Here is a 22,500-nt window from a genome sequence, read left to right as displayed (position 1 = left end):
ATTTATGGTTTGAGAAACTACAATTACTAAGATTTTACCCATGACCTGTATAGTAGTAAGCATCGACATATATATTTTAAAAATGCAGTACAGTGAATCATTTCTGTTTGCAACACACTTTTCATTCGTCCCTCATGCAGGGGTCTATGCAATGAAAAAGAAACAAAAAAACTACCGGTAAATAGGAGGGCAGATAAGAATTTTGGAGCACTGTGAAATTGTTAACGCACAAAAAGGGTCTAAGAGAGTAGGCTATGCCTTTTTCCCCACACACACATACGTACACATTCTACATAGAGTTGAGGACGATATTATTAGCCCCCCTTCTGAAATTAGACATATCTCTTCACTGATCATTGAGAATGATCATTATTAATAAATGAATGTTATTCTGGAAACGAATACACCATGGAGATAGTATCCAATAAGTTAAATTTGGACTTTTCCATTTTCACAATGAGTTTAAACAAAAAAGTGTAAAAATGGCAAGGACAAAATTATTAGCCCCCTTATCATTAATAGTCAATACAGTGCCATTTATGAACAAAAATTGACACCAGGCACTTTGATTAGTTGTTAACTATGTTGACACATGTCCTACCAGGGATTTTGGCCCATTTTTTTCATTGCAAATAGTTAAGCTGGTCCAAATTGCATGGATGTTTAGGATGGACATTCATTTTCAGCACTCTTCAAATACTATCTAAAGGATTGAGGTCTGAACCACTCCATGACCATGGTTTTAGTATCCTTGAAGAACATTTGAACTATTTTGGATGCACGTTTTGGGTTATTATCTTATTGAAAGATCCAGTGAAGATCTTAACTCCCTCTATGAGCATATTTTTGCAAGGTCACTTTCCACATTCTATCATAATTTTCAGTTTTTATGGTGCCGTACACCCAAACAAGGTTTCCTGTGGCTGAGGCTGCCACAGAATGATGCATCCACCACCATGTTTAATTGTGGAAACCATCTTATAACGATTCAAGGCCTATCCCTTTCTTCACCTGACAGAAGCAGAATTCATGCATCAAAGCAGGTGCAATTGAATATCATCAGATGAAAGCAGAGACGTTCAAAACTCATTTTTGACTTTCAAATGTTCACAGGCAAAGCTCAATAACACTCTGATATGCACTGCCTTTAGTAAAAAGGTTCTTCTGTGATGATGGCCCCAAAGCCCAATATGATGACAAGCCCTAACAACTGTCTTTCTTGGGGGGGGGGGGACCTCCAGGTGAGGCCAGGTCAATAACAATCATCTAGGCAGGTGTCCAATGCTTCTTTGGTCTAATGAGGCTAAGCAGTTTCCACAGTTACACATAGTGGAAGGGCATCAAGTTTAGTCTGTTATTCAGCCTCAGACACAGTGAGTCTGGGTCTGAATCTGGATTGCTGGGTCTTCCAACAACATTGTAACCCAAAGCATACATTTAGATTAGTTCAGAGGTTCTTCAAGGACATTAAAACCATGATATTGGAATCACCCGCTCATAGTCCAGTCCTCAATCCCACTGAGAGTCTGTGGTTAATGTCTATGCTCAGCATCCATGCGATTTGGACCAGCTAGAACACTTTGCAGTGAAGAAATGGGCCAAAATCCCTAGTGGGGCACGAGCCAACCTAGGTAGCAACAGAGCCTGTTGTCAGTTTTGGTTCATAAATGGCGCCATATTGACTATTAATGATCAGGGGGCTAATAATTTTGTCCTTGTCATTTTTGCCCTTTTTTGTTTAAACTCATCGTAACAATAGAAAAATCCAAATTCAACTCATTGAACATTATCTCCATCAGTGTAGTTGTTTCCAGAATAACAGAAACTGTGAATAATGGTAATTCTTACTGAGAAATCAAGAGAAATGTCGAATGTCTAAATATCGTCCTCAACTGTACATGAAGGGTGCTGGTCAAGGGTGCGCCATAGGTTCCTCAATGTATGGGAAACACTGAGTTAAATCATGCAGGCAGTATGTTGTTACGCTGTATGATAAGTTGTTCCCTCCTCTACAGTAGACCATCTGAATAGTTGTAACTATATACAGTAGTTATATATGTCAAATTATCGTTAAGTGTTTCACTGTAGGTCACTAAGCCATCCTATAATGTACTTACATTATGGACGTTATGCAAGTAATGCTAAGCCATGTAGTTAAGCATGTTTAGTCATATACTGTAGCTATTATTAATGTATGTAATGCCACAGTAATGCAGCCATAAGTATTGAGGTTTTGTGTGTCTACAGCAGGGATGTCAAAATCTGGCCCGAGTCATTTTATTTGGCCAGTGAGATCATTTCAAATGTGCCCAAAACATTTTTTTCAAAAAAAAAATATTTGAGTATGGTCCCCCTCTGAATTTGAGTTTGACATGGTCTACAGCAACGCGTCTCACTTTCCCAGTCATATAAAGTAGTTAAGCATGTGTCAAGTTTTAATAACTAGATGTCAAGTCATCTAGCTATTAATGTATGTAATGCCACAGTCATGGTACTGTTAGTGATGAGTTGTCTGTTGTTTATTTGTGTGTCTACAGCAATGCTTCATGCTTCCCCAGTCGCTAGGGGTGATCGGAGGGAAGCCCAACAGCGCTCACTACTTCATCGGGTTTGTAGGTGAGCTCCGATTACGTCTGACTGTTTGTCTGTCTCTCATGTTCACGTTCGATTCCCCCATATCTCATCTCTCCAGAAAAGCTGCATCCTTGACTCAGATTCTTGACTTCAGTCAAATGTGCAGCTTTTCTACCGTATAACGATTGTATTGATTCAGTCGTTCACACACGAAAGCCTTGTTTTTAGCACGTCCTCAAAAAAGATCCCTCCAATCCATCGGGATATTCACTCCACTGAGGCGTAGCCTCATGATATGCTGTGCTAGTTGAAGACTTAACTATTAGTACAACTACACCAATATGACATTACACAGAAACCTCAGTAATGCTGCTGTGCATTGCTACTTGGCCATTTAGGTAACAGCAGTTTTATAGGGGCCGTTTAACATTTTCAACAGGAACACAGAGAATGTGATCAACTGAATCCTCAGTAATGCTGCTGTGCATTGTTACTTGGCCATTTAGGTAACAGCAGTTTTATAACAGGGGCCATGCCTTAATATTAAACATTTTCAACAGGAACCCAGAGAATGTGATCAACTGAATCCCTTATGAATCCTTATGATTCCCTGAATGCCTTAGTCTTATGTGTTGTCCTGGAGAGATGTATCAGTTGAAAGATACATCTCACGGATGCGCTGGGACACATCATCAATCATGTTATCTAGGGGCGATTGGGTGCTTCGGGTCTTTCAACATCAGACACCCTTGCCCAGGCGACCCGGCCCGAGGTGATCAGACTCCGGCCTGTGTCCCAGCACAGCACTTGCCCACAGATCTGCCCTCTTAATCCATAGCCACCTTGTGGCTTAATCTAATTCAGAGTGCAATATTGCCCTCAGGAGGATTAGTGATTAAATTAACCTACCCCAGTCTCAACATCTGCGTAAATGGCAGACTATAAGACTGCCGTTTAAGACAAGAAGTGTAGCAGTCACCACAGTGTTTTTCTAAGACTTGAGTTGGTCTATTGTGGTGATTTTCCAAGGCTAGCCTAGTCCCACCAAGCAATTAGGCAAATGGCAATAGCAAAGAGGTTGGATATATAATAAAGAGGAATCGAAACACGCCCACTCAATGCAAAAGTGTGTGCTCAAAATTCGGTCTCCTAAGGGGGCGTTGTCCCTCCTTCTTCTCTTTTCGTGGTGTTTGCACAAGACGTGCACTACAGCCATCTACAGCGCTAAGGGGACTCGATTTATTCTCAACCTCAAGACTCTGGAGGTCTCTAAATCGAAGGTTACCTAAAGGGGCGTTCACCCGACGTAAAGTAGATACCGGAAAATGACCCGCCTGCTTTATCTCCCTCTCATATACGATTCTCTGGTAATAGGCAGGCAATGTATGCTGTAAGTAATATAATACCAACACTGCCATCTACAGGGGAGGAGTTGATCTACCTGGACCCCCACACCACGCAGCCTGCGGTGGAGCCTGGCGATGACAGCCAGGTGGCGGACGACTCCTACCACTGCCAGCACCCGCCCTGCCGCATGCACATCTGTGAACTAGACCCCTCCATCGCAGCGGTGAGGACAAAATACGTACACCTGCACACACGCATGATCTATTGCCTGCAGAGGTGCCAATTTCCAGGTCCAGACAGTAAAAACAAGTCAAGTCAAGTCAAGTCAAGTTGGTTTTATTGTCAATTTCTTTACATGCACTGGTCATACAAAGAATTTGAAATTACGTTTCTTGCTTTCCCATGCAGACATAGACTAATCTAGGTAAGGACATAGACAGTATAGACATAGACAGTACTCATACATGGACATAAGACAGTATGGACATAGACAGTGCTCATACAGACATTTAAAGTGCAGGACTGGACAACAGAAGACTTGTAGAGAACATACATTAAGAGGAGGTATTTTGTTGTGCTTTTTTTTTCTAAAAGTCCTTTGTAGCGTTCTGACATAGTAATAGTAGCATTGAAGAAAAATTTTTATAAATAAATAAATAAATAAAACCTAGCCAGAGTTTCCTTTCAACACAGCAAGTGACTCCAGTAAGTAGCTGGCCTACCTGTCTTGAGTGCTCACTAATCAGCTGATTTAAAGCTGGTTGAATCAAATCTGTGGCAGGGCTTTTACTTGAACCTGTGATTTTTGCTAGAACTTCGCCAAATGTCGCTGTTCTTGGCAAAAGTAAAGCAGCAGCAATATTTCTTTTCTGACAGGTTAGGTTTAGGGATGGTTTTGGTCAGGGCACAGCTCAACCAAACAGTAGCTGGTCACATCTGGATCTGTGTGTGCGCGCGTGTTTGTAGTGATCTATTGTTCTATTGTTCTCTGATTGTGAACACTGTACTGTACATGGGTACACTTTGCCAGTCTGATAATGGACACAATGTGCAGCAATGTGGGGTTAGGTCGGTGCCTTGCTCAAAGCCACTTCAGCCATTGAGTGAAGGATGCAAGGGGTAGGGATTGACCTTCCGGCCATGTGATCAACAGTCCAACTCCCTAACCATTACACCACGGCTGAGACACGTTTACACCGTAGCCCTTCACCATAGGTGGCCTCTATTAAACCAGTGGAGGATATTTCTGTGTACCACAGCAAATTGTCCCCAGGGTAAGATGACACGCAGCAGCAGCAGAGTACAGTACAGTAAAGTACAGAGGACAGCTGCGCTCTTGTTACACCTGTGTGTGTGTGTGTGTGTGTGCACGCGCACGCATTCATGTGTGTGTCAAAGAGAAAGCACAGGAACGAGGACCCCGCAGAAGAATAAATCAGTGTCTGTATCTGTGACAGGCCATTATGTAACATTATAATGTAGTCTATGCAATATTAGGCTTAGACCCAGATGGGTGAGAAGTGGACGACAGTAACAACTGATGGGTTTAAACATTTTTCAAAGGCTTTTTGTGTGTTGATTGTTGAAAGGAGAGGGGGAGGGGGGTAGTTGGTGTGTGGAGCGTTGGTTAGGCTGAGGTCTATGCTTGAATAATTGACTAATTTATCCTTCCGCTGGTCTGAGGAGGCAGATCCACTAATCATGTCACCATTGAGCTGGCCACTGTCTGTCTTTACACATAGCCGGGTATTTTGATAAAACATAAATTATATGTGAAATAAATTACATTTAAATAACTTTTCCATAAACTTTCCAACAGAACTTTATTCACACACCATCATTGAATTTGCATTAACATGCTTTTGAGATCCATCATTGCTATATAAATGTCAGTATTGTCAACATGTACAGTGTAGATGTGTTAGCAATGTTCCTGTGCCTTGATGCCACACAGCAGGACAGACAAGCCTGTGGTGACCACCAAAGCTACAGGGTCAATTTGCCCGTAAAGCTCATCAAACAGCAGGATGGAATGACCTGTGCCGACTATCATGCAGGGCTTGGTGTGTGTGTGTGCGTGTGTGTGTGTGTGTGCGTGCGTGTGTGGTTGCTGAGAGAGAGAGGGAGAGATGTGGCAGGGCTGGACTTGAAACTGGCCTTAGCGCGCTGTGTCACAGTGCCTCACATTACATCACATGGATTCGGTTTCATTTCACTCAAAGGACTAGAAACTGTCTGATGCATTGTGCTTGGAGTGATATGGGACGTTAATAGACAGATGGGTAGCATCCCGGCTGGAGTCTGACTCATTGTTGCATCACTAAAGGATGGTTTTGATGTTGACTCGTTCTTGCTTTGCAGGGTTTCTTCTGCCAAACAGAGGACGACTTTGATGAGTGGTGTGCACAGATCCGGAAGGTGAGTGCAAGAGTGCCCTTTCCGCTCGATAAAAGCACCACCTGTACACACTCTGGACCACGTTTCTCACTTCAACACGTTGTTGCTAACCACTTAGCAGCTTAGTAGATTGAGCAATGGGAAATTGCATTGCAACCAAGTAAGTTGCAAAGTGCTTAGTTAGCAATGATGCTGTTGAGAAACGTACCCCGGGTCGGTTCTCGTTGATAAAGCACCACGAAACATGATGTACAGTACAGACTCAGGCTGCGCAGGTCAGGACATTGCTGTATCAGCTGACACTAGAGATTGGTTGCCCAAACAATTTGCATGGGACGGCTGTTCCCAGTGTGAGTGGTGTTGTATGTTCCCCGTGATGTAAAGGCCTGCCTATGAGAGAGAGACAAGGAAAAATGCAGCATGTCTCCTGTTCCCCAGCTCTCTTGCTAAAGAAGGCTTGCCCATGTTTGAGCTGGTGAACTGTGTGCGTGTGTGTGATGGAGTAAAGCAGTGTGTCCTCTGTTCCCCAGCTCTCTTGCTGTAAAGGAGGCCTGCCCATGTTTGAGCTGGTGGACAGCCAGCCCTCTCATTTCATCAGTGGTGATGTCCTCAACCTCACGCCAGGTTTGTAGCCACACTGATTTATCTCTGCAATGCCATCACAATTATGCTGCAATGTCATCTTGCACCAAGTTACTCCTGCATCTTGCCCCATTTTCCCCTGCAAATATCATAATTGATCCAGTCTGCCAAATCAACATTATCTTACCTACTTTTGAAAGTCAAGGCACGTCCAGTATAAGCACAATCTTACTCAATCACTATTCAAAAATATTTAGTTATTTTACATTGCCAATGTTTGGATCCTCATTCGAGATCTTCCCAACAGCCTGAGAGGTTAATTAGTCTACTTGAAAGTGTTAATGTTAACAGCCTGGATTTTAACAGTCACTATGGGTTGCCACAATATGGCAAATGTTGAGGACTGCCACTCTGAGGAATGCTTATAGCCCTCTGACAACCCGCACAGCTACAGCTGTAGTCCTGAAGGTTAATTAAGGGTGCTTCACTAAAGTTATTGAACAACCACAGATTCACAAGTCTCTAATTCTAATTAATCTGGGTTCCCTTGCTTGACTATTGCCACAAGAATGTAGAGAAGGCTGCATTGAAGATCAGTGTAGGAGTAAACACATCCTTGCCACCAGAAAATGCCTTCAAAATCTCTCTTCATATTTTTGTTAAAAGAATGAATATGTTCTAGATTTTAACACAGTACACACATCGTCATTGATGACATAGCAGAGAAGTGACTGTTTGATGACATATAGAGGAGTGTGTACAATAAACTGTCATGTCTCCGCTAAATAAATAATTGTGTGCATGCTATGATTCTGATTGGCCAGTTTTTTGGATACCTAAAAGTGCCGCCTCTATCAACTTGCATTCCTGATGTGTGGACCCAGAGTCAAGTTATGGGTTCTCACTACTTCCGCTGCTTGCTAGTAACTTACATACTCTGTCTCTGCAACTTTTCAGTCATTAATTAATCATCCATTTCTCACTCTGTACATCTCTGATCCTTCAGATTTCTCTGACTCGGATCGGCTGGAGCGGTTCTTTGACTCGGAGGACGAGGAGTTTGAGATCCTGTCTTTGTGAAGAAGAGGAGAGAATATTGAGAGGAAGATGAAGAGTGGTCACTTGTCCCGCTGACACAGTCACCCTCTTCTTCTCTGATGAAGAGCGGCCAGTCAGACAGACGGACAGACAGACAGGAGGACTAACTGACTGGCGACCAGTCTGTGGCGTCTCATGCAGCAAAAACTAAACCGCCCCTTTCCCCAAAACCACCGCTTCTCGTCTTGAGCGCAGGCCTGCACCCCACTTCTCTCAGCCTGGACTCCAGGGATCACAGAGAGGTCATCGTGCAAACTAGGATCGACGCCTTTCTTTTCTTTTCTTTTGTTTTTGTAAGTCTTAACACTTTGAACAATTGTTTTAACGTGATACAGGTGCCTTGCCCCCTGCCCAAGCGAGCGATTCATTGCCATAACACGACTCCAGTGACTAATACGAAGTTAATAAAACACCACTCTGGTGTGCTCTTGTTTTGATATAAGTTGCTTTTATTTTGCAAATCTGTATCTCAGCACTCTTGAATGGGGATTTAAAAAAGGTTTTTGGTTGAAAAAGTCGTAATCAACCGTGTAGGTTATCACTTGTAAATGAAAAACACTATGTCTATCATGTTCCCTATCTCTGTACACAGGTGCATTTTAAAATTATTTATTTACTCTTAACTGTGCATATGATAAATAAAAAAACATGTACGCAAGAAAATGATTTAAAAATGAAAAACAAAATAAAAATCTAAAAGATTTGTCTTGATTACATTTTTTTGGTCATGTCCGTATAGTTTCATGGACTGAGGGGGAAAAACAATGGACCTGCTCAGTTAGATTCAACTCACTCAGGATGCTTACATAGTCAAGGCGAGTAATTCGACTTAACGCATCCCCCACACGGATGCAAGTGGGTCCTTCAATGACGATGCATGCAACGCACGTTAAGTATCAAAAATTAACAGGACGCGTTTCACTATGCAGAGGCATTGAAGCAATGCCTTGCGTATGACTACGCAAGTCCCGTGTACAGTCCTAAATTCCTGTATCAGCCATGCGTTAATCGTAAGTGTAACATCTGCAGTGAGCACATCTGTAATTTGGTGTGTGCATTGAATTTACCTGTAGGTTGGAGTCAGCATGGTTTAGTGAAGCCAATAACTACAGTATACATAAAGGCCTTAATCGGCATGCGATTAGGTGAGACTGGTGTGCATACACACCGACCACAAGCCGTGGAACACAGATACACACCATAGGCGATCAACTAACTAACACACACAATCTCTCTCTCTCTCTCTCTCTCTCTCTCTCTCTCTCTCTCTCTCTCTCTCTCTCTCTCTCTCTCTCTCTCACACACAATCTCTCTCTCTCTCTCTCTCTCTCTCTCTCTCAGCAGGTGGTGGTCTCCTTCCAGAGTTCTTGTAATGGTTGCTCCTCCACTCTGTTGATGGCGTTGACCGAGTGCTCCTTTACATCCTCATGCACCTCTTCTATACTGCGAGCCGCATCGATTATCTGAGACACAGCACATAGGACACACATTAGGGAAAACACACACATATACACGCGCACACGCTTAACATCCGCATGCACCTCCCCTACTGCTACCAGCGTCAATCCCCTGAGATAAGTAAAGAGGGAACACATCAAGTCAAGAATATCACCAATTTAGGTGAAAATGTTAAATTGGATGTGATAGTGCAAATTGACCGAGTTGCCCAACTGTGATATTGATACAATAGGTAACAGTAATCTACCCACCAAGATACACTAACAAACAAAGGTGCCAACTTAAGCTCAACATTCGGGGGGGGTCAAAATTGTAGAATATTGTAATGTATGTATTGTAAGTATGTGCATAATATGCAGGTAGAAGAAAACAATCCACATTTTCATTTTTGCCCCTCCACCTCAATCTTTGGGGGGTCAATAAGTCCCCCTTAATTTGGGACCTATGCTAACAAATATAAATTTAACAATATACACGGTAAAATTAATATTCATATGCCGTTTTTTTCTCTACTCATTGGCATTTAACTGGTTTCAGGCACCTGAAGACTATAAATGATCTTTAGGTGAGCACGCTTCCTCAAACAACAAAAGGCACTGTAACAAATACTACCAGGAGACTGGTGTGTCTAAAGTAACAGGTGTCGTACCTGCCAGTTGACGGTCTTGTCCTGCATGAGCTGGTCGAATCGCGTCTGTACAGTCCTCTGGAAGACGCTGGTTTCATATCTCTCTGCCCCAAACTCCCCCCTGCCCTCCGCCTCAGCTGGGTTTAGCTTCAGGAACATCACCAGGTCTGGCTTAGGAAGACCCACATCCGGAGACTTACACCAGTCCAGAGAGAAGCCCTAGACACACACACACAGCACCAAATAAAATGACTGATCTCCAATAGCATACCCGTTTTTATCATACCCCCTTTTATGGGTTACAATGTTCACATTTTGATACACCAGTCTTGAACACACACACACACACACACACACACACACACACACACACACACACACACACACACACACACACACACACACACACAGGTACAGGCTACTGCTGTATAATGAGTGGGTGGAGTGTGTACTGTAACGGCTGTGTACTCTAAAGGTTGTGGTTTGTGTGTAGGCTGTGGCATTATGTAGCCTAAATCCAAATGGTATGTGTGGGACTCACAGGTTTGGCACTGGTGAAGGCGACTCCAGAGAAGGCATATCTGTCCACCACCAGACTGATGCCCTGGTCCAGTTTCTCACGCATCTCTGGCCTAAAGGCACACAGGCAACAGTTTTGGCTACTGACACCAGTGCAGTTAAACTAGACAGCTGAAGTTGTTTGGCCAAATTAGTATTAATCATCAAATCATTATTAAAAGATAAACCAGAGAATATATGACAACATTGGTAGGCTACTGCGTAATAACTGAAAAAAGCTTACACAAGTTCCCATCGGTTGGCGGAGAAGAGCAGGTGAACAGTGTGGTCCTCCAGATTGCTCTTTTTCTCCAGGTAAGAGCTGATCAGCTGGCCGATTTGAGTGGTCCTGTCTGTATGGTTTCATCATCACAGTGGTTATAAGACACGTCAATGCCAAGATAGGTGGCGATGCTAACTTACAAAGGCATTGTGAGACCTGATACGGATTGATTTTAGACCGCGTTAACTACATAATTACATTGCTGTGATAAGCAAAAGTGACAACCATTAGAGAGAGCAAACTCAACATCCAACATAAAAAGCAGACGGTCAAATTCTTGTCCTTATGAAAGGAGACTGATTTTACCGGGAAATCTCATCATCTCCGCTGGTCTTCCGCTTTGTTGCAGCGCTTGGACTAATTTCTTGCATTGTGTCGTTTTCCCAGCCCTGTCAACTCCCTCCAGGACAATCAAAGCACCTCTTCTGCAAGTCATTTTTGCGTGCAATGTTTGAGAAAGCTTGGTTGGGAAATGCTACGAAGTCGACTGGAAAACTGGGGCAATCCTCCTCCTACTGCGCGCTTTTTTGCTCCAAACAAACAATATATGTCATATCCGGTTCCAGGATCCGTGATGTTCGGTTGTATCAAAATAGCAGTCAGAGATTTTAGGAAGAGCCAGAGCCGAGGAGCAATGTATGACTGCCATCTACTGTTTTCTTGATGTACTGCACAGAATGGTTTACAGTATTTCTCACTTGGTTTGTACATTTCTCGAATCTCTCTCGCAATTTGCAAAACATAATATTAATTCTCAAAACAGCTTTAACAAATGGCAAAACACCGTGGATAACCTGCAAAACCGAGTCTCTTGCTCAAAACCCTTATTTGTCTTTCAAAATCAAGTTTTTTGTGTCAATGAACGTATCAGCGCCAGCAGAATGGTTAGTCATTGTGTCATAGTGCAGTGGTTCCCAACCTTTTTTGTCCTACGTACCCCTAAGCAATTTTGTCATATGATGAGTACCCCTCTCACTCATGCTCTATATCTATTCCTCTATCCCATTCCCAATGTGACTACACTCCATATATTTGTTATTATTATTACATTTTTCCAAGTACCCCCTGAGGTGTGCTTGCGTACCCCTAGTGGTACACATACCCCTGGTTGGGAAACACTAGTGTATGGACAAGCTAGTCAAATCAATTTCTCATGTTGTCAATTGAATAGTACCGGTACACTCTTGAGGATCTTTTCTGAAGTGAAATGTTGTTTAGATTGGATGGTAAATGTTGTAAATTTGGCTTTATATTACATTGATCAGATAAGATTGAGATAGTTTCATGCATTCAGCAATTGATAATGTACGAAATCACTGAGAATTGTACACAGCCATGGCATGGTGGACGAGAGCATTTGCTATATGCCGAAAACAATGAGAAACTGATTTGACCATGTGCACAGGTAACATCTGGAAGTCACAATTGAACAAAGACTTTTGAGAATCATTATTCTGTTGTGAGAAATGTACAAAACATATTGAGAAAAACTGTAATATAATAATGAAACAAAAAGACCATTTTCTTCAGTGAAACATTTTCCTTTAATTTTAAATATCAACACATTGTGAACATTTTGATCCCTGAGACATATTTCAACAGACAATCCTTAATGATAAATTAGGAGATTAAACAGGTGAAATGACGGACTTTTTAGACTGGTTTACATATAGTCTTTCCCAGATTTGCTTGTCAGACCCTGCTCTTGTGGCAGTGTTTGAGTGCGTCTGCCAGGGCAGCGAGGATCATGTCGACATTGGCTATTGTGGCATTGCATCCCATCAGGCCCACACGCAGCACCTGTTCAACACAGCAGAAGGGTCAGGACTATGGGCTACTTCAAGCAGACGGACTAGAGGTCCATTAGTCTATATATCTCTCTTTTGACAACACACACACACAAACACACACACACACACACACTCACACACACACACACACACACACACACACACACACACACACACAGACACAGACACACACACACACACACACACACACACACACACACACACACACACACACACACACACACACACACACACACACACACACACACACACACACACACACACACACACACACACAATGAGAGTGTTCACACACAGACACACAGACACACACACAGTCTCACCATGCCAGCAGAGGGTCCGAGTCCTCCTGAGATCTCGATCTGGTGAGTCCTCATGATGTAGGCTGTGATCTCCTTCCACTCGTAACCAGGAGGAGCCATGATAGTCGTCACCGTGGGCAACCTGGCGTTCTATCAGCAGAAAGGGACATGAAGCCCATGGATTTGTTATTTAACATTAGCCTATGTATAATGAGGAACTCCAGATTTGCAACTGCATTTATGTACCTTTTCCTCTATACAAAACATGTGAGATGGCCTATAATATAGTTACTGGTTAGTATTACTTGCATTGTCATCCACAAATAGCTAAAGCCCCATACTCTCTCTGGTCTATATAAGGGATGTCAAACATTAGACGTGGGGGTAGGATGCAGCCGGTCAGATAGTTTAATATGACTTGTAGAGAAATAAAACTAAGAATATCGAAAAATAAGAACAACTATCGCAGCGTACAAGGGTGCTGCAGGTGTCGCAATCGCCTACTTGAGAATGAATTTGTCTTTTTTGGGCTTTTTTTGCTCGCCATTTACAGTAAATGCTCCAGATATACCCACTCCACACTGACTAGCAATGCGATTCCGATTTCAAGCAGAAATTTCAATATTTCAAATATCAATATTTCGCAATTATGGTTCTGGTCCGGCCCAGTTGAGATCAAATTCACTGTATGTGGCCCCTGAACCTAAATGAGTTTGACACCCCTGGTCTATATGGATTCATTAGTATTGGTTAGATGGTAGTAGCACAGTGACTTTTATGGCCTTGATTGATCTGGACAGTGTAAATGGAGACAGGAACTGTGTGGGAAGAAGAGATGGGGTATGGCCCAGGCAAGATTCGAACCTGGGTCCCCACGGGCAAACAGCCGGTGGACAGGTGCACCGTACTCCCATGTTATGCAGTAATGCTGTTACCTTGTCCTCCACAAACAGCTTGAGCCCCATGGCCTCCAGGCCCCTGTGGAAATACTCGGCTACTTCTCTGTGGCGCTTCCAGGAGTTCTCCAGACCCTGAAACACACACACACACACACACACACACACACACACACACACACACACACACACACACACACACACACACACACACACACACGGCCTCATTACACACAAATAACACATATGCACACACAGGTGCGCTGCACACGCGCATGCACGCACGCACGCGCACACACACACACACACACACACACACACACACACACACACACACACACACACACACACACACACACACACACGCACACACACTCACTCATCGTGGAATGGAGAACATATCAAAACATTCATCCAGAAACACAAACTGGCTCCTGTCATTTTTTTATTGATTCAGGAACTCTTGAGTTTTTCAAAAAAATAGAATTTGCTTTAACTTACCGTCTCTGCCAGAATGGCCAGCGCTTCCCTCAGACCAAAGAAGCCAGAAACAGGCCCTGTGTGGTGGTACCTGTAGTAGACAGTAGTGGCAGTGATGGGCAGTAGCTTAGCTACTTGTAGCGAAGCTACTAGTTTAACTACATTCCCCAGTAGCTTGGTCTTAGCTTCACTACTTTATGTATTAAGTAACTTCCCTGTAGTTAAGCTATTTTTTGTCTCAAGTAGCGATGTAGCTTCCACAAAAGCTACATTTTGTCCCGCAATGTTGCTCGAAGAAAAAATGTTGACTATCTTTCCTGAGATCTAGGCAGTCACACAGGGGTTCCAAGACCCACCTGCATGAAATGAAGTCAGAGGTGGGATATACTTGTAACTTCGGTGCACATGCCAGGGAGTGCCCCATACCGTCCCTCAGAAACATATCCATGTCCCCCCTTGGACTTATTGGGGTCACCCTACGCCTGTGGCCTATAATGATATTTGAAACATAGGCTACTGAATGTATAATAAATATCAATAAAGTATAGTGAGATCAATAACGTTTTTTTAATGAAAGTAGGCCTATCTGTTATTTTATCAAGCTGACATTATGTCGGGACAATGTAGCTTCTGGTGTAGTGAACTACATTTCCGCACATTTTTGTAGCTTAGCTCACTACATTTCTGATGGTGGTAGCTTTAGTGTAGTGAAGCTTAATTTATGGTTGAGTAGCTGATAGCTTAGCTCACTACATTTTACAAGTAGCTTGCCCAACACTGCGTAGTGGTCAGTTAGAGTTAGAGGTCAGATTTACACCCTTTAGATCAGTGATTCCTAACCAGGGGTGCGTGTACCAAAAGGGTTACGCAAGCACAGTCCAGGGGGAACGTGGAAAAATGAACAAATGTATATGAGGCCGCCGACGTGACTTGATGGTTAGGGAGTTGAAATCACAGTCGCGTCTGTTGAAATCGCAAAGGGATCTGTTGTCCCAGGCCCAGGCAAAGGTGGGACCCAGAATTGGTTCCTTATGACAATGCATTGGATGTACTGTTTGGGAGGGCCCTTTCCTAGGATTTTGTCCCTGGCCCGGCAGAAGCTGTCAACGGCCCAGATTGATGTGATGGAGTTGTAATGCTTACATCCTTGCCTTGCCACCCACAGTAGTTTAATGTTATAATATGATATGTTGTAAATTTTATAATGCTGTGGTTTTCGCTGCTAGACCCTTACATCCTAGCTTTGCCATCACAGCCCCAGTAGTTGGCCAGCCAACTCATGTCCAGGAAGTAGGAGACAGGTTTGGTCCTTCTGTTGAAGATCTTCTGGCTGTGGAGATCAGAGACACATGGGGGTTAGATATCACCATAAAGATGTGTGTGTGTGTGTGTGTGTGTGTGTGTGTGTGTGTGTGTGTGTGTGTGTGTGTGTGTGTGTGTGTGTGTGTGGGGTTTGGTTTTCCCAATCAGACACAGGGGGTTAAATGAATATGGCGAACAAAGATGCTTCCGTTTTCATGAATTCAGTTTGAGATGTCCATGTGTGACTTATATGACACTTGTGTCAAATATGATGAGAAAAAAGGCAAAGCATTTCATGAAATTGCAATAGTGTGTGTGTGTGTGTGTGTGTGTGTGTGTGTGTGTGTGTGTGTGTGTGTGTGTGTGTGTGTGTGTGTGTGTGTGTATGTTGCGCCCATGTTCCTCTCACCATGCTCGCTCACTGAAGGAGATGGGTGCAGTCCCTGGCGGGGCGTTTAAGACCTTCTGTGACCCAGTGTATAAAATATCTATTTCTGTGGAAACAGCAATACAGTATTAAAGTAACTTTATGCTTATGCTACGTAGAATGTTTTATATCTGAGATTAAATGGATTAGATGCTAATTTATTGGCTAATGTTACAGTATTGGCAATTCTTCAAGCAGAAATGGCATTTGGTTTTATTTGTCATGCTTTCGCTCCTCATTCCTCTGGTTGCTAGGATACCTTGTTTATCCATGTGGAGGGGAGCACCACCCAGGGAGGCCACCGAGTCCACCAGGAACAAGCAGCCATGTCTGGGGAGTAATACAACGTTAACATCTTTGGCACTATAATACCAGGAGCACCATCCTCAACAGGTGTTTTTTTTGTATGAGTGCTTTGCATATGTGTCATGGTTGTACCATACGTTGCTATGGCATCTAGCTTTGGTCAGGAATTCAGCTGCCAACTCAACAAGCCTGACAACCGTAACCGAGTCCGGGCCGGTAGAGCCGAGTCCGAGCTGGTGCATCAGGCATCCTGAATTCAACCTGTAGCAGCAGCTGTTGTGCCACATATTCCAAATGACTTGGTTTTACCTGTCCAATTCAGCCAGGTGATTGGCTGGTTGAATGATCACAGAGTTAAATTGGACAGGTAAAACAAGGTCATTTGGAATATGTGGCCTAGATTGTATCTAATGAATTCATTTTGCCCAACAGCGATAGCCTCATGGCATGGTAACCATACAGCAATAGCCACATGAAATCTTGCCTGTGGCACGTGTACATGGCTGCCTGTGATGTTTCATGTCATCTCACCTGCATTCACATGCAACCTCACATTCAAACCTCACAGTCCCCGGCATCAAGATAATGTGCATCCTACCAGAGCTAGATGTTTACATGGCATCTTACCTGTGTTACATGTTCACATGGGATCTCAATGGTGTTACATGTTTACATTGAATCTCACCTTTGGTAATGCACATTTAGCTTAATTCCTGATACCGGTATGTGCTGCATATTAACAGTTTATCTCACCTGTGGCACAGAGCACCGATGTCATCTACAGGATGCACCACCCCAGTGGAGGATTCCCCATGACACATAAACAGCACCACAGGCTTGCATTTCACCAGGGCCTGGAAGGGTCAACATCAAACAGTTTAAAAAATCAATGCAATCAGGGATAACATCAAGAATCAAGATATCGTGGAGTTTCACAATCAAATGACAGCTCATTGATGCAATCAGCCTACCGCACCAGCTCCAAAAAAGGTTAATTTAATTGCATCTTCATCAGAATCACCTACATTCACAATCAGTGTATGGAATGCTAACGTGTGGGACAGAGGGGTTTTGTGACACTAGAGATTGTAGCCTATATGAGATACGCCAACTTAATGTGTTGCTATGGGTGCCAAACAAGAACAGGTTCCGGTCTGCTTAAAGGGGTGTGTGGCCTCCGCTTGACCTGAAAAAGTTTTTCCTCCAAATTCAAACAGTAGGTCAACAAGTTACAGCATAAGGCTTTGCTTGATTATAGATTGAAGTACAGTATGCCTAGACCCTCAACAACCCCAAAAAGCTACAATTACCGATCTCTTGCATAAACTCCATGTGTCTCATCCATTTCAATGAAACGGTTCTTAGGTCTGCAATGCGTAAAGGGGGTTACCCCCTCCCCCATGCAAAACTACCTGGAAACAACAAAACTAACCCAGAAACCATTGGCACCTCTGTCTATTCAAGTCTCTCTGCTATTATTGGGCATTATGTAATCATTCCCTGGCTGAAGCTATTGGGGTTACCTGTTCTATGTCCTTAATGGTGACACATCCCCCAGGTGCTGCCACTACTGTGTTGACTCTGGCCCCTGTGGGGAGAGAGAGAGAGAGAGAGAGAGAGAGAGAGAGAGAGAGAGAGAGAGAGAGAGAGAGAGAGAGAGAGAGAGAGAGAAGAAATGGTGAGGCACCAGCACAGGTCCACATATACAGCTCACCACCTCCTTCTCCAATGTGCAGATTCATTACAAATATACAAATACCTGCCTTTTACGCCCCCTTTGTCATACTACCTATGCATTGCGGATATTTTTCTACATCAATTATCATTACCATAGCTCCTCTCTCTGCCAACAGTCTACAGTACTTCACTATTACATTCACTGCCTCCATTTAGAGGTATTACCGGTAATTGGCTGTGATACAGTATTATGTGTACCCATTCATTATTATAGGCTACTGATGGAATGCCTGTTCCTTCCATATATTCATTACCTGATAGATTCACAACACCCCACTGCATGCATATAGGCTATACACCTACTGACAGAAGCCTATCTCATCCGACATATCTATTCATAACAAATGTACTATAGGCCTACTTTTTTCAAAGCGCATAACCGTTATAAGAACAACATGCACACCTTTTACGCACGACATATTCTCCAAAGTCAAGAATAAGATCTCTGCATATTTTCTTGAGGATGATGAACGGTATTAGCCTGGGTTATTACCTATCCTCTCGGCCATCTCCGAGGCCCTCTCTCCCCAGATGCCGTTGACTACAATGAGGATGCTCTCCCCCGGCTCCACCGAGTTGAAGATGGCGCACTCCATAGCCGCATGGCCCGGGCCGCTCACCGCCAGTGTCATGGGGTTCTGGGTTTGGAACGCATACTGGACACCGCTCTTGATGTGGTTCATCACCTGTACACACAGTCTGACTGCATCAGGGAACTTGTACAGTTTGTCACAATGAACCTCACCACATACAGTACATTGTTTTAAGGTGCTGTCTGTCTGGGAGCACATCAGTAGGCTATCCAACCTCTAAAAACTTTTGGAGAGAAGAAAATTGACATGACGTTAAACTGGTTACAAGGATTATTTCACGACCTGCAGCTGTGTGACAGACGAGACATTTAAAACTTCAAGTTACCTCTACCGTCTCCGCATGCAGGTGTCCCAGCATCGGCTGAGCACCAGCCTCCCTGATCCGAGAAGGAACATTGGACGGTCCCGGGCCAAAGAGGTGTCGGTCGGGTATCCTGTAAGGTTCCAGTAGGCATTTCGGTGGAGGGATTGTTTCGGATAGCATGCTTCCTGTGCGGCCAAGAGACTCACTTTCTTACAACACCGCAGCCTGCACGGAGTCCTATAAATTGAACCCACCTAATTCAGGCAAACTGACCACCTCATCTACCTCCCCTCCTCCCTTTTTGTGGGGTCGCGTTGCGTTCTTGGGCAATAGAAACTACAAAACTTGTTCAGCAGAAACCAGCAAACTTCACTTCAGCGCAATCCCCCAAAAGCCAGACTGAGGGTAGCCTACACCCCCGAACTACTACTGTCTGTATATATAGAAAGAAATATTAACTTCAGACTGACTGCGAACAAATATAGCCTAAGCGAATTATAAATATCCTACTGCAAAGCTTAGCTTGTCTTTCAGTGTTCACCGCTGTGTAATGATTAACAACAAAGAGACTTGCTTCGTTTGAAATGGTGACACGACACCCACCTGGTTCACAACGGGTTTATTTGAGGGAAACAATAAAAAAAACGTAAATGTCTGGCGAAACAATTAAAAGTATTGGCACTCCATACCATTTAAAAAAAGAAAGAGAATTGTGACTCCCATGTTATCTGGCAGACTTGTTTGCATTGATCTCACCGTTTACTGAGAACGCAGTGGGTCTGTGTGAAGGGTCAAATAAATGGTACACACACCCCTTTGATCAAGAGCTCATTCATAAAAGGCAGTGATTTCATTACAATGTATGACAACTTGCATAGTCTATGCCACAAAATTGCTACTACACTGTTATCAGAGAAGTAGACAAGGACAATTATTGGCATTTTGTTGACTGATTAACACAATGCAATAGTAGGCTATTCCTCACACCTGTCAGTAATTAATGGTGGACATCATTAATAAATTAGAGAAAGTGCCTAGAACTCCTGACAGGCATAACTGAGATTTGTTTGTGGTGGTTATTGATCATAAGGATGTTGACTGCATTGAGGGGGTTAAAGTCGCCCAATCGGACATGCAATGAGAGTCATGGATAGATAGTATCACCGGGGTCATAAAAGGGAATTTGGTCCTGCGTGACAGATTGCGGTTAGTAACTTAGTTCATCAGTGTAGGTTTGAATCTTCAGGGGCAGTTCTTCTTCCTTCTGAGAGGGATGTTACTCTTGGGTCGTCAGCGGGAGGCGAACCTTTGGTTTGAGCCCATTCGTCAGTGGGAGGTGATTCCTGGCCATCAGAGGGAGGTGTGTGTGATCTGATCCCTCATTAGGCAGGCCTCTTTGGGTGTCCTGCTGTTAGGGAGGCGTATGGGTGTGTTCGAGGAGTTGCCGGTGTCCTGTCTATATGAGCGACCCGTCGAGATGTGATTCTCTAGGCTACTGAGCATGCGCACGCATGCGCACACCCTCGCGATGGTTTTCGCGGGTGATTGCCCATCGAATTGTGAGACCGCAAGTTACGATACAGGATCCCCTGAGACTGTCAACTTTAGTGACTCAAACTGTAGCCTATGTCATCCTGAGGTTACCACCAGTCATCCATAGTCTAGGTAGCCTATAGCCTGTCCACCGACTGTCATGGACTGAAAGTTACGATATATCTCCTGGGGGGAAAACGGGAAATAGCGTGGAGCATCCAGCAGATCATTGGAAAATCTGCGAAATAGCGTGGCCTCGTACACTTGCTTCTTTGTTGCCTAACCGTAATCGCTCACACACTCAGCCTCGAACATTGTAACATCGATCAGAAAAGACTATTTATGTAGAAAATTATTATGTAGACTATTTATGTAGAAAAAATCGCCACCTCTAATTGAGCTGTCAAAATGCTCCCTCCACCCTTTTCACTCAAGAATTTGCATCGACTGCATTGTAAAATGCCTGAACATGGTAAGAAATGCACTGGCGTGGGGATGTTATGAAATTATGATTCCGGTCATTAAAAGACAGACATCTGCCAAAACAAAGCCACAATACGCTATCTGCTATCTGGGAATATCTAAACAGCGCTTGTTTATCCCCATAGCACATGATTTCATGTGACAATTTGCCTTGCGAGCCCACGTCGCATTGAAACCAACAGCAAATGACTACATTAAACCCGTAGCCAGGCCCTGATCCCAAACACTTTCTCCAGTAGGGGCCTATTTGCGCAAACTCAACTCAGTCTCTTTCATATGGCACGTTTCTTAAGTTGCTCAAACGAGAGGCTCACTGTTTTTAGTGGTCAGCAGCCGCACGTTCTAAACTCCGCACGAAATAAACAAAGGCCTAATGGTTATTAAAACAGTCCTACGTGGACCGATTGAAACGCCTTCCGCGGAAAATCAAGGTCGCTCATTTAGATGAGGCATCGCAAATCGATAGAACACCACTATCGAATAGGGCGACCGGTCGCTCATCTCGACGAGGCAACACATCTCGACAGAACACCGGGGCTGCAAGAGGGGCGTGTTCATCATTGGGAGATGCGTGTGTGTGTGTGTGTGTGTGTGTGTGTGTGTGTGTGTGTGTGTGTGTGTGTGTGTGTGTGTGTGTGTGTGTGTGTGTGTGTGTGTGTGTGTGTGTGTGTGTGTGAGTGTGTGAGTCCGCCGACAAATCCGTGTCCCATTCAGTTTTTAAAAATCACTCCATCTCAGAGGAAATAATTGTGTTTGCCATTAAAGCGAGGCTGCAATGCCTGCCAACAAGGTACAACCTGTCAACTTGGTACCCATCAAAGTATGACCCTTCTTGTATCCTGCATTCCAACCAGCAAGAAAAGGAAACTGTTGCTCATATACTAAATGGGTGCAATCACTATAAGGGACAGTATGTGGCCAGGCACGACCGTTTGGTTGACCTGGTTGCGAAGGACTTAGAGAAAATACACCAAAGACAGGATTGCAGTTTTTTTCTACACAGCACTGTGAAAACGAACTGGTTTCAACAGGAAATTTCTGATTCTGATCACTTTCAGAACATCCCAAATACACCAGATATTGTAATAGTAAATTCAGAGGAAAAATCGGCATGCATTATTGAGGTTGGGTATTTCCCAGTTGGGGTATGATTGCAGACTAGTAGTACTGATCTTTGGAAGCTTAGGCCATGTACACAAGAATGTAGTTAGAGGACTGCAGTTAGGAGGAATGCAAAAAAGAGGAGCAAAGAATTTGGCAAAGTTTTGCTCTGTTTCAGCTATTATTGGTAGTATGCAGATATGGAGACATAGATGTTTTGTTTATCCATGAATTTTGAAAGCTACAACAAAAAGAGGACTGGTACTATATGTAAAAGTGTGTAGCCCTTCAGATCTAGCA

General features: G+C 43.6%; 3 protein-coding genes across 3 annotated transcripts in view; 1 reads left to right on the top strand and 2 right to left on the bottom strand.

The window, feature by feature from the left end:
- Positions 1-8,701, top strand: part of atg4b (autophagy related 4B, cysteine peptidase) — a 19,686-nt gene extending 10,985 nt beyond the window's left edge. The window contains exons 9-13 of the mRNA XM_063202006.1: positions 2,538-2,616; positions 3,999-4,144; positions 6,283-6,339; positions 6,849-6,942; positions 7,907-8,701. Of these exons, the coding sequence (XP_063058076.1) occupies positions 2,538-2,616; positions 3,999-4,144; positions 6,283-6,339; positions 6,849-6,942; positions 7,907-7,980 (450 nt within the window). The 3' untranslated portion in view covers positions 7,981-8,701. The remainder of the gene's footprint in view (positions 1-2,537; positions 2,617-3,998; positions 4,145-6,282; positions 6,340-6,848; positions 6,943-7,906) is intronic.
- A 604-nt stretch (positions 8,702-9,305) lies between these two features.
- Positions 9,306-11,502, bottom strand: dtymk (deoxythymidylate kinase (thymidylate kinase)). The gene is made up of 5 exons (XM_063200318.1): positions 11,232-11,502; positions 10,887-10,995; positions 10,626-10,716; positions 10,106-10,303; positions 9,306-9,461 (listed from the first exon to the last, which is right to left on the bottom strand). Exons 1-5 carry the CDS (start codon positions 11,359-11,361, stop codon positions 9,336-9,338), a joined length of 654 nt encoding a protein of 217 aa, XP_063056388.1. The 5' UTR covers positions 11,362-11,502; the 3' UTR covers positions 9,306-9,335.
- Positions 11,503-12,452: 950 nt separating this feature from the next.
- Positions 12,453-20,525, bottom strand: agxta (alanine--glyoxylate and serine--pyruvate aminotransferase a). The gene is made up of 11 exons (XM_063202005.1): positions 19,105-20,525; positions 18,680-18,872; positions 17,973-18,037; positions 17,203-17,303; positions 16,403-16,473; positions 16,126-16,210; positions 15,649-15,744; positions 14,436-14,505; positions 13,974-14,069; positions 13,060-13,188; positions 12,453-12,725 (listed from the first exon to the last, which is right to left on the bottom strand). The coding sequence occupies exons 1-11, from the start codon at positions 19,261-19,263 to the stop codon at positions 12,618-12,620; spliced, it is 1,173 nt and encodes a 390-aa protein (XP_063058075.1). The 5' UTR covers positions 19,264-20,525; the 3' UTR covers positions 12,453-12,617.
- Positions 20,526-22,500: the final 1,975 nt, after the last annotated feature.

Source organism: Engraulis encrasicolus, chromosome 6 (assembly GCF_034702125.1).
Source record: "Engraulis encrasicolus isolate BLACKSEA-1 chromosome 6, IST_EnEncr_1.0, whole genome shotgun sequence".
NCBI classification, from domain to species: Eukaryota; Metazoa; Chordata; class Actinopteri; order Clupeiformes; family Engraulidae; genus Engraulis; species Engraulis encrasicolus.
Note: the sequence above shows the minus strand (reverse complement) of the source record. Positions and strands in the feature narration are given on the sequence as shown.